The sequence below is a fragment of the Oryctolagus cuniculus genome, chromosome 2 (assembly GCF_964237555.1).
Source record: "Oryctolagus cuniculus chromosome 2, mOryCun1.1, whole genome shotgun sequence".
Taxonomy (NCBI): domain Eukaryota; kingdom Metazoa; phylum Chordata; class Mammalia; order Lagomorpha; family Leporidae; genus Oryctolagus; species Oryctolagus cuniculus.
In genome coordinates this window covers 37,965,988-37,978,517 of record NC_091433.1, presented here as the reverse complement: position 1 = coordinate 37,978,517, position 12,530 = coordinate 37,965,988, and the positions used below count along the sequence as shown (strand labels likewise).

The 12,530-nt window shown below is 39.9% G+C and overlaps 1 protein-coding gene across 9 annotated transcripts in view; it reads left to right on the top strand.

Annotated features, from left to right (window-relative positions):
- YIPF7 (Yip1 domain family member 7) overlaps window positions 1-12,530 on the top strand; it is a 121,049-nt gene that overhangs the window by 23,045 nt on the left and 85,474 nt on the right. Inside the window, exons 6-7 of one of the 9 annotated variants that reach the window (XM_008248411.4) lie at window positions 2,681-2,857; window positions 4,268-4,625. The exons of 7 other annotated variants lie outside the window; for them this stretch is intronic. In XM_008248411.4, the coding sequence (XP_008246633.2) occupies window positions 2,681-2,843 (163 nt within the window). In that variant the 3' untranslated portion in view covers window positions 2,844-2,857; window positions 4,268-4,625. Of the gene's footprint in view, window positions 1-2,680; window positions 2,858-4,267; window positions 4,626-12,530 lie in introns of those variants that run through there. One more of the 9 variants, XM_008248417.4, reaches the window with a different exon arrangement.

Here is a 12,530-nt window from a genome sequence, read left to right as displayed (position 1 = left end):
GTGTCACTACCACATTGGTTAGGGACACTGAATAAATATATAGTCCTCTGTCAGCTGCCAGCTCTCTAAACCCACTTGGAAATAAACATTTACTTTCTGTGTAAATTCTTCTAAATATAGAGTCACCCTTAGCATTTTCTCCTCAGATGATCCAAGTCTTAGGTTTTTAAAGCTACATTGAATAGGATATCATATAGAGAATTTACCAATTCCAGTGATAAACATCGTGGAAAAGCCTTTATTGTTTTTGTCTAATATAATTATAAATAATTTTTTCATAGTATTATTAAGAATGGTTTAGTTGGGGCCAGCACTGTGGCTCACTTGGTTAATCCTCCACCTGCGGCACTGGCATCCCATATGGGCACCGGGTTCTGGTCCCGGTTGCTTCTCTTCCAGCCCAGCTCTCTGCTGTGGCCTGGAGGGCAGTGGAGGATGGCCCAAGTGCTTGGGTGCCTGCACCCGCATGGGAGACTGGGAGGAAGCACCTGGCTCCTGGCTTCAGATTGGCATAGCTCCAGCCGTGGCAGCCATTTCGGGAGTGGGCCAGTGGAGGGAAGACCTTTCTCTCTGTCTCTCTCTCTCAATGTCTAGCTCTATCTGTCAAATATTAAAAAATGGTCGGGGCACCGGATTCTGTCCCGGTTGCCCCTCTTCCAGGCCAGCTCTCTGCTGTGGCCAGGGAGTGCAGTGGAGGATGGCCCAAGTGCTTGGGCCCTGCACCCCATGGGAGACCAGGAGAAGTACCTGGCTCCTGCCATTGGATCAGCGCGGTGCGCCGGCCGCAGCGCGCCAGCCGCGGCGGCCATTGGAGGGTGAACCAACGGCAAAGGAAGACCTTTCTCTCTGTCTCTCTCTCTCACTGTCCACTCTGCCTGTCGGAAAAAAAAAAATTAAGAATGATTTAGTTAGAAATAGTTTTTTGTTTTAATATGGCCTCATATTTTAAAGTAGAATTTTGGAGAGTAACTTAGAGTTACTCTAAGTTAAATTCTTTATTAGCAAGTACTCAACATTTTAAAATGAAAAACATGATAAGAAATGGATGCTCAGGATATATAAATATAATTTGAATTATATTTATAGTATATTTATAGTATTTTCCCATGGAAAAATTCTATATTCTTCATATTGTATGCTACAGCAAGCTGGTCCATTTTCTCTGTTGTTTAGCACAGAATCTGACATATTACCACAGAGTCTACTTTGTCAAATGCTTTCACAGAAGACTATTATCATGATCCATTGTTTAAAAATTCTAATTGTTAAACATTATTTTCAATAAAGTTGACATCTGTGGCATCTTAAGTGTCTTCATAATATTAGTGAAGAAAACAGCAACTAAAACTCTAGGATTTGAAGAATCAGCATAAATCTGAAATTTTTCACTGTCTTTTTTCATTCTGAAATTAGAAAGGATATTTAGAGATATTTTAAGTTATATTAAAAGAGAATAAGTTATCTGACCTCTATGATCATTAACTTGTTACTGTATCATTCAAATTAAATATAATTTAAAATATAATTTTATATTTTGTTGAAAATAAATAATTCTATATTATTCCTAATAGAAATTAATTAAACCAGTGAATATATTTTTAATATTTTGGGGTTATTACAATTTAAGACATTGTAAGACATTGTATGAATTTTTTTTTTGCTTTGGTTCAGTTGTTAACAGCAGATATTTGTGTCATTCTCACAAACAATAAACACAGTTCTCAACTTCAGAGTCAAGCCATGATGGAGTCAGACAGCACAGTTGGTGTTGGAAACAACCATGGTCCAGGGCTTGGGAGATCTTCACCTGATACCCACTTTGCTAGGCAGTTTGTTGTCACAGCACTGTGGTAAAGCTGGGTGCTAGATATCTCCTGAGACATCTTCTAGCTCTTATGTCTTGTTTTTCTGAATAATGCACTGCAATTTACACACATGAGAAGAAATGCATTCTTCATCACTCATATGCCCCTTTTTTTCCCCAAGGGGCCAGACTTAACTACCTCATTGACTTGGTTCTCAAAGAGCTGATTGCTTCCATATATTACTTACTGAAGCTACAACAGATCTGAACAAATCTGTTGTAACATTGTAATAAAAACAGAACAAAGAAAACAAAAAAAACACAAGACACATATACCATAAAACACATAAAATGGCTCTGAAGGGATGAGACGAGAAGAAACACACAAATGTGCTTTCCAAGCTACTGGAGCAGTTTTAGGCTTTCCCATCTCAGATAAAGTCTTGGGACGTGGACTTGGGAACAGAGATTAGCCACTGTGATAGGTTTCTCTGTCTTTTCTTATTTTGTGGGTCCATTCATAAAGAAGGTCGGGGAAAGGAAATTGTTCACTATAAGAGAAGGCCCTACTTAGGGTACAGATAGGAATGTCAGAAGTCGGGATATGAACATTGACAGAGGACAGTGAATGCACATGATTATTTCTGTTTTTACTAATCCTAGTTTTACTGGAGTCTACAATATTTCTCTTCTATGGTGTTTTGACACAAAAAATTTCTAACTGGATGTGGCCTTTTGAATTCATATGATTCATTTTACAAATGGACAAAATGGTTATAAATATTGTACCAAGCACATTTCAGAGGCAGTTCTGAATCAATGATTTCCTTTCTTTTCACCTATATAAGGCAACCACTTTTTTTGTGTTTGCTATAGGGGCACCTTTGGAACCGTGTCAGCATTGGTCATCATTGGCTGGTGTAGTCTTTCAGCCTCTAAGATCTTCATTTCGGCCTTAGATATGGAAGGACAGCAGCTTCTCATTGCCTACCCTTGTGCCTTACTTTATGGACTTTTTGCTCTCCTAACAGTTTTCTGAAGAGTGTTGAAAAGGTGTTGAAATTTTCTATTTGTTTAATGTTCAGATTATCCTGGAAATGAATCAGCATTCAAATTTGGTGATAGAGTTTCTGTATCTGCTATTGCGAGAACAAGCAGAGAGACAAAATAGCACTTAAGGGTGGTGCTCTAATGGCCTGTTCAGTGTGAAGGATGTTTTGTTTTTCATTTTAGTGCAGTAAAACTTTTTAAAATAATTACAAATAAAAAGTATGTAGTTGCTGTACTAATGGACACTACTTTCTGAGAAATTAGAAATAAAGAAAACCATATGCTTGTTGTTTAAATCTATACTAAGCCTTTTGAAAAATATTCATGATGGCTCAAGGTGTATGTACATGGGTTAAAAAGGTATATTTATGGGGTTTTATTTACCAAAAGAATCAAAGAACCTCCTGTATTTTGATTAACTTACTTTAGTGACTGCTCTTTGGTTCCATTTGGATAATGCACTGACTCACCACTTCCCCACTTACTTGGTCTAGATGCCATCATCCATTACTATAATTTCTCCCTTGCATATATCTTCCACAGCCTTAGCATTTTCTCCACAAGTAAATGCATCTTACTAGAGAGAACCCACTGTTTGCCTTGAATTGTATTACTGTATTTTTGTTCTTGATATTTGTTGATTGATTTACTTGAGGGAGGGGGACAGAGAACTCTCCCCATCTACTGGTTCACCCCTCAAATGCCTTCAACAGTTGGGAGCCAAGGATACAATTCAGGTATCCCATATGGGTGGTAGGAACTCAATCACCACTGCCACCCACAGTCTGCGTTGGCAGGAAGCTGGAGTCACAAGCTAGAGTCACAAGCTGGAGCTGGGAACCAAACTCAGGCATTTGCACGTGTGACATGGGTGTCTTTCAATGGGTAGGTTAAATGCCTCCCCCTTCATGTTACTATATCTTAAATAGCTTCTAATTACTATACTTAAATCCTAATTGTAAATTCTTTTTTAAAAAGACATTTATTTCAAAGGTACAGTTACACACACACACACACAGAGAGAGAGAGAGAGAGAGAGAGAGAGAGGTGTCTTCCATCCACTGGTCCACTCCCCAAATGGCCACAATGGCCAAGGCTGGTCCAGGCCAAAGCCTGGAGCCAGGAGCTTCCTCCAGGTATCCCATGTCATTACAAAGTCCGAAGGACTTGAGCTATTTTCTGCTGATTTTCCAGGCACACTAGCAGGGAGCTGGATCAGAAATGGATCACCAAAGACTTGAACTACAGCCCATATAGGATCTAGCATTGCAAGCGGTGGCTTAACCTACACTCAACACCAGCCCCTAATTGTATATTCTTACTAAATTATCTTTCATATTGTCTTATATGGCTACATTACACTAGTTCTTCACTGCTCAAATCCTCAACATTCTTTTCTTCTTCATTTCCCAGTGTTAACGGATTCTTATTTTATTGAAAACCATTGTGGTGTAGCAGCTAAAGCTGCCTCCTGTAGTGCCAGCATCCCATAATGGCACTGCTTCAAGTCCTGGCTGCTCCACTTCTGATCCAGCACTCTGCTATGGCCTGGGAAAGCAGTAGAAAATGGCCCAAGTCCTTGAGCCCCTGCACCCACGTGGGAGACCTGGAAGAGTCTCCTGGAACCTGGCTTCAGCGCAGCTCCTACCATTGCAGCCATCTGGGGAGTGAACCATCCAATGGAAGATCTCTCTCTCTCTGCCTCTCTTTCTCTGTGTAATTCTGACTATCAAATAAATAAATAAATCTTAAAAAAAAAGAAAACCAGAAACATCTAGAAGAAAAGTACTTCATTTCATTTCCCCACCATCTACCAACCTACCTGCATCTTTACCTACATACATACTCTGTCTTATCTCTTGTCACTCCTTTCCCTTCTCAATAGTCACCTCCCCACTGACATAATGGATATTTTCTCTAGTCCTATTATCCATGTAAGCACATAAATATATTACCATATCTCCTATCTTAAAAATATTTCAATTTAACATCATTCTCCAGCTATGGCTCATTTCTATGTTCCTCTTATAGCGAAAAAAATGCTTGAAAAAGTTGTTTGTTGCCTCTGCTTCCATGTTGTCACTTTCTAGTCTCTCTTTCTTACAGTCCATCAATATTTCATCACACTGTTGATCAAAGCCACCTTGGTCAAAGCAGCAACAACACATCTTGCTACATCCACAGTTTAATTCTCAGTTTCATTTTACTTGAACTCTAAGAGGTATTTATTTGATTACCCTCTTCATTAGCCTCCGCTAGCCAGGAGGTAAGTGAGGTACTTACTTCTTCATTTGATTTCTAGAGTGTCACAAGCTCTCAGATGTTTCTGTTACCTCACTGATAGCTCTTTCTCAGTCTGTTTGGCTGGACTTCTTTCCTTTTTTCAATATCCAATCTCTTCTGCAATACTTATCACTAAATGAGGTCACTTGATTACATGGCTTTAAAAATCTATAACTTTGGCCGGTGCTGCAGCTCACTAGGCTAATCCTCCACCTGTGACGCCAGCACCCCAGGTTCTAGTCCCGGTTGGGGCATCGGATTCTGTCCCGGTTGCTCCTCTTCCAGTCCAGCTCTCTACTGTGGCCCGGGAAGGCAGTGGAGGATGGCCCAGGTCCTTGGGCCCTGCACCTGCATGGGAGACCTGGCTCCTGGCTTCAGATCGGCGCAGCACCAGCTGTAGCGGCCACTTGGGGGGTGAACCAACGGAAGGAAGACCTGTCTTTCTGTCTCTCTCTCTCTCACTGTCTAACTCTGCCTGTCAAAAAAAAATCTATAACTCCATATTTTCATCTTCATGTAACACTTTCCCATGAGCTTCTAACATATACATCTCATTTATACTTAATATCTCTATTTATTTCATGATTGTTGCTAAAATAGCTTTCTGAAACTAAACCCTTGCCTTCCACACTGTCCCACTTGCTCCTCTGTGCCTCTTCCAAATTTCCTCATCTTTTTAACGAAAAACACAAGTCACCCAGTAACTCCATCTACAAGCTGGTAGCAAGTCTTTGTTATTCTTACTTTGACAGTCCACATCTAGTCAATCAATTATTTTGGCTCTACCATCAAAATATTCCCAAATGTGACCATGTCTCATGAACCCCTTCTTTGCCAATGCTACTCCAAGCCACTCTCCTCTGTTGCCTGACTGAAGCAGTTACATAACTGGTTTCTTGCCTCCATATCTTCTTCCCAACAGCCTTTTCTATATGCAGCAGCTTGTGTGATTTTTTAAAAATGTAAATCATTTACATCATCCCAGAGGCTGTCAAAGATTACATATGAAAGATAGGCAAATGTATACATGTGAAAACTTGGAAACAATTTAAAAATCATAATAATTAGGAATGAGGTAAATAAATAGTTCATTTGGATGATTGAGTGCTAGACAACTATAACATATTTTGGAAGAATCATGACATAAGACAAAACATGTTTAAGTTTTTGCCATTTTGATATTTACTGAGGACTTCCTATGGTTTGGGCTAGGATTTTTGTGTATATTAACTCACTGAATCCTCACAAAAATTTCAAGAAAAGCACTTAGCATCATCTCCATTTCCCAGCTACTGAGTTATAGAGAAGCTCAACCACTTTCCCAGGATTATTCAGTCAATAACTAGGATTTGGATAAGGGAAGCTCGATTCCAGATCTAATAATCAGTACCTAATGCTGTTTGGTACTAAATAACAGCATGACTACTGTTTATTCTGCTTAGAGTATATAGGGTTGATGGGCTTCACCTGCTTAAAAAACAGTAAAATTATAGAATTCAGAATGCTAACAGGTTAAAGTGGTACCTATACATCTTCTGAGTCCATTTCTGAACTCTAGTTGAAATAAATTATGCAGTTTCAGATCTAGTTACCACTTGGATAGAAAAAATTCACAAAATATAGTTATTTCTCCCCATTCCAAGAAGTTTCAGCATTACAATAATTTGTATAAAATGGAGGGCTTTTTTCAAAATTTTAAGCAAATTGTGTAATGTGTGGTCAGTAGATTATGTTACAGTGTAAATGATAAAGTGGATGGGAACACAATGGTGTACACATACAGTGTAGAAACATCTTTTTGCTTTAATAGACCCCAGAAAACTTTTTCCTTTTCCCTTTTCCTCAAAATGCTTTCAAAATTGTTTTTATGGGAATAAAGCATTTTGTTTTTCACTTTTCTGTCTTTTTCTGGGTGGATGAAAGTTAAAGATTATGTGCTAAGGGTAAATGGCACATTTGGAGTCAAGAGATGGCCTTCATTTCTACAGGAATGATTGGGGACATGTGCTGAAAATAAAAGTCCTGAATTGCTCAGACTCAAGTGCCCCAGTTCACAACAATTTAACTAGGGCAGTGGCCTTTGCAACATTGATGACAGATGCTTTCCTACTCATTCTGGCTCCAGATGAGTAGCGCCAACAGTAAAACCACATTGACAATCTCCTGCTCCTTTTTTTTTTTTTTAAGACTATGGTAGTTCTATGCTATTTCTGTGATACAATCAAGGGTCTACAGTTTTCAAATCAGTTTTAATTTCTAAGTTGAAATCTGGAATTATTATTATTAATTTTTTTCAAAAAGAAAACCAACCAGGTTGAGTCACAAGCAACTCATGAAGGTGCTGACCAAAATATATATTTTCAGATAAAATAACGAAAATAATAGTTTTCATAAAGGTAAGATTTGTGGGCTTCTATACTGTTGATGTGTCATGCAGAGTCTTGAAAATATCTTGAACCCAGACTTTGACACAGAAAGAGGAGAAAAAATCAGTCCATCCTAGGTTCTGATACTGCTTTGCATGTAAACAGCTGGGTGACATTGAGATCCTTTTACATAGCTTTTTGAATCTCATTTTCTTCACATAGAAAATGAACTGAATGATTCAGAGTTTGCAAGGACCTTAACAGGACTAAAGAACATGCTGCATATAAATTACTCAGCCCAGTGCCCTGGCATATAGTAATTACTCAGTAAATGGGAACTTAGCACAGCTGTAATAGATCCTCTGGAATGGGATTTTAGGGAAGGCTATTTACTTTTCCATAATGTCATGAATAAATTATGGGTAAAAGATGATGACTTTAATTGAAATACACACTTAATGGAAGACAATTATTTTGGTATAGTAGTACAATTGGTGAAGAAGATCATGTCAAGGCCAGCCAAACTCTTTTAGAGTTTTGCTAGAAATATTAACCCAATTTATGAATTTAAAAGAAGGGCCTCTTTTGAAGTTTCATTATTTAGTCACCAAGCATCTGAACATCTTTCTTATGTTGAAGTTATTTACCATATCCTAAAGTAGACAGTGATACCCTCTCTCTGATCCTTGGCAGCTAGTGACCCATGAACTAGGAATAGCCAGTAAGATTATGTTGTTCAGGCCTTGAAATTCTTGTTAAATGGATCCAAAAGCAGTGGGGCAGTTAGAAATAATTGTGAAAGCAAAAACCATATTCTAGCAGTGATAGAAGCTGAGCAGATGTACAGGGCTTCGTACCAGTGTATGCAGCACTCACATACAGAAAATTTAGTACCTATACTTTCATTGTAGAGGTTTTATTGAACAGAACAGCACAACAAAATAGTACTTGAGGAGAAGGCATTTGGTCTAGTGGTTAATATATTGATCTGAGTTTCCTATCTGTAATAATGGAGTCCTGGGAATCAAACCCCAGCTCTGCTACTGATTCCAGTTTCCTCTAATGAACACCATGGGAGGCCGAAGCAGATGGCTCAAACCATTAGTTTCTGCCACCTACATGGAAGACTGGGATTGAGTTTACTGCTTCTGGCGTTAGGCTGGCCCAGTCCTGGCTATCGTAGGCATTTGAGGAGTAAACTACTGAGTGGGAGCTCTGCCTGTCTTTCAAAGAAGTAAACAAAAATTAAGAAAAACAATACTTGAAACAGTATAATAGCTAAAGAACTTGGGTTTTATTTGTCCCAGCAGCAAAACTCCTGAGACTAACTGAAGGCTGTATTTGATGGTGTACAATGTTGTATAAAGAGATGACTCCTACTACATGAAAAACAGCATTCAAAAAACAGAATGTTGAATATTTCCGAGAGGTAGAATCTAGGGCAAGCGTGAAAAGAGTGGCAAAGAATGCCAGTCAATGGCAGAGCTATCTGAAGGTCCTCCCACTGATGGAGCCAAAAGGGCACCCAACACCTCAGCCGCAGCCTGCAAGGAGATCATCATCTGTAGGTGATTCAATCTGCCTTGACTTTTGAAATAGCAAATGAGGAATTCATTCTTACTTAATAAAACATGTGAGCCTTGTCGATTAACAGCCATTCTGAACTTCTATTGGAGGAGTCATTTATTGAACAGACAGGGGTGAGAGAAGCCAGTACAACAATTATAAACAAGGATATCCTCTTATCAAATGTTTATTAGGGAAACTTTCATAGAATGCTTTCACAACTCTAGGATATGTTTAGAATGTGTTTGTAGATACCTGAGAATGCCACTGAGTGTTTCTATATTTGATATTATTCATTTGCCTAGGATGTTTGCTGGAATGAGTCCAAACAGCATATAGAATAAGCGAGAGTATTTCTATTGCTGGCATTATTTTTGTAAACACAGGAAACAAATGCATTTATTTTATATCTATTTGGATATGACCCTGGGCTTGTTTGTCTGCAACAAATCATAGAGCCTGGTGTAACGTATTGCATCCCCTTAACCTATACCCCATCGTTCTGCCCTGGATCCTGACTGCTATTACAAAACATTGCTTAATTAAAATAATAAATCAGAAATTAAACAACTCCTCCCTGATGAATGATATGCATTAATGCTAACTTGATCTTATTAGAAACCCACTTCCAGAAAGATTTCCCAAGTTAATTCCCTCCAGCACCAACTCTTTTCAATAAACCTCTCATCATTTAAGGACTTGGATAAAATAGACCCTTTAAATAGCCATTAGAATTTGCTTGAACATTATATTTTCATGGATTATTATTTTTAAATAATGAGAAATTCTACTTTACTAATCTTTGATTTCAATCATAGCTTCAACTAATCGGGAAAATTCCTCTTAACTTGAGCAGAATGAACTCATCCAGACTATTTTAGCATTGGCATCAGAGCCATCCTGGGTCACACACACAGCTTCAGAACAGCAGCCCTTTGGTTGTAAAACACTGCTCCCATGTGGCCCATAGCTGCCAAAGCCAGACCTCCACCTTTATCTCTCAATGTGAATATATTCCTCTTGACCAGTGTGGTTGTGTGTTGTTGCTATTGTTGTTTTCAGATTCATCCACTCTTATTTTCTTTCATGAGTAGAGGGAGAAATATAATATATATTATAATATAATGTATATTATATAATAGATATGAAGGAGGGTTTAAAGAGTGGGTATATGGAGGGGATCCATTGTTTTAGTGCTTTATATAGAATATCTCATTTCACCATAAAAAAAAAGCAGTCCGGGGTAGACTTTGGTTTGTCAGTTAAGATGCCATTGGGAACACCCACATCCCTTATCAGAGTGCTTGAGTTTGAGTGCTGATCCCTGTTTCTGATGCCAGCTTCCTGTTAATGTGCACCCAGTCAGCAGGTGATTGTATATTGGCACTCACATGGCAGACCTTTCTGCCCAGCCTTATCTGTTGCAAGCATTTGGGGAGTGAAACAGAGGGTAGGAGATTCTCTCTCTCTCTCTCTCTCTCTCTCTCTGACTTTCAAAGAATAAACATTTTTTTAAAAATGAGGCATTGAGCTAATGAGGAATTTAAACTAAGACCATAATGCCTTTTTTGGGATGCTCTCCTAGCACCCTGTCTATCCTGTTCAAGGTATTACTACATGGCATTGAAATCCCTACTTATTTGGCAACAACTTCAGTGGAATTTAAGAGTCAAAGTACTGACAGTATCAGTTTGCTAGGGCTGCCACAACAAAGTACCACAGAATGGGGGAATTAAATAATAGCAATGCATTGCCTCACAGTTCTGGAGGATGAAATTCTAAGATCAGGGTGGGTGTGAGTGGGTTTGGTTTCTTCTGCAGTCTTTCTCCTTAGCTTGCAGATGGCCACCTTCTCACTGAATCTTCACATGGTCTTTCCTCAGTCTGTGTGTCTGTATCCCAATCTCCTCTTCTTTTAAGAATATCAGTCAGATTGGATTAGAATCTACCCATTTGATGTCATATTACATTATTTACATCTTTGAAGACCCTGTGCCCAAATGCAGTCAGTCATATTCTGAGTTAATTATACATTCTGAGTCAGAGGACACACAATCCAGATCATAATGCTGTCCTTGTGTAATCATTTTTATATCCTCATCATCAGGCATGGAAAATGATATGTAGTAGATAGCCAGTGAAAGAAGACTGATGTCAGGGCGGGCACCGTGGCTCACTTGGTTAATCCTCCGCCTGCAGCACCAGCATCCCATATGGGCGTCGGTTCTAGTTCCGGTTGCTCCTCTCCCAGTCCAGCTCTCTGCTGTGGCCCGGGAAGGCAGTGGAGGATGGCCCAAGTGCTTGGGCCCTGCACCCCATGGGAGACCAGGAAGAAGCAGCTGGCTCCTGGCTTCGGATCAGCATGGTGCCGGCCGTAGCGGCCATTTGGGGAGTGAACCAACGGAAGAAAGACCTTTCTCTCTCTCTCCTCTCTCTCTGTCTCTCTCTCTCTCTCTCTCTCTCTCTCTCTCTCTTTCTCTCTGTAACTCTACCTGTCAAATAATAATAAAAAACTTACATAAAAGAAGTCTGATATCAAGTTTATATGCTTGTTCCTATGTATCACTTGCTTATCCAAGTAATTTTCTAATCTCTTTCTCATTCTGCTACAAACAATTTTTTCCCATATGTTAAATGAAGCAATGTCTACCCCACTCCCACTGACCTTTCATGAAATATGACCACCACCATCAATTCCCTTTCCATACCAAGTATCATTCTTCCTGTACCTAAGCTGCCATAACTGCTTTGACCAACAAGCAGGTGAAAATGACACTGAGGAGACACTGAAAGATGGCTGAATAGGGAGTGAGCTTACTGCTCTAGTGCAGGGGAAGATAGTTAAAAAGAAGTGGAGAGAGTGGTATCTCAGGGAAGAGTTAGGGAGAAAACTACAGGGGAAACTCCTCACAAATTAGTGGGACTGTAGATCTCCTGTGGAGAGCGTGGGACAGTAAACGGTGGATGTAAATGGAGGGTTTGGACATGTGCAATGCAGTACCCCAGCAGCCAAGGGCCTCAGCACCCGTGTTGGAGAGTGAGGTGAGACCAGACTGCAGCAGCCCAAGCCACTGGTGATAAAGCTGTGGGAAGAGCCTGATATGAGTCCTGTTTGGAGCCCAGTGGGGTACAGTGTACCTGCCAACCTAGAGGGAAAAAAGGGGGTTAGGCACGTTTCTCTCTCTCCAACCACCCAGCACTGGTGTCCTGTAACTAGCTGAGAGAGCAGGTGCGATTTTGGACACATTTAACAGTTGCTTCAGCTTGTGTCCATGTACCCAGCAACCAGTTGAGAGGAGATGCCTGAGTCTGGCTGGGAGAATTGACAGGGGATGGGCATTAGTGACTGTGGGAGCCCTGTGCACTGGGATAGACTGTGAACAGACTGTGGCTTCATGAGAGGGTGCAGGGCATGGCTGGGTCTCTGGAAAGTTATTGTGGGTGGTTCCAAACACTCAGGG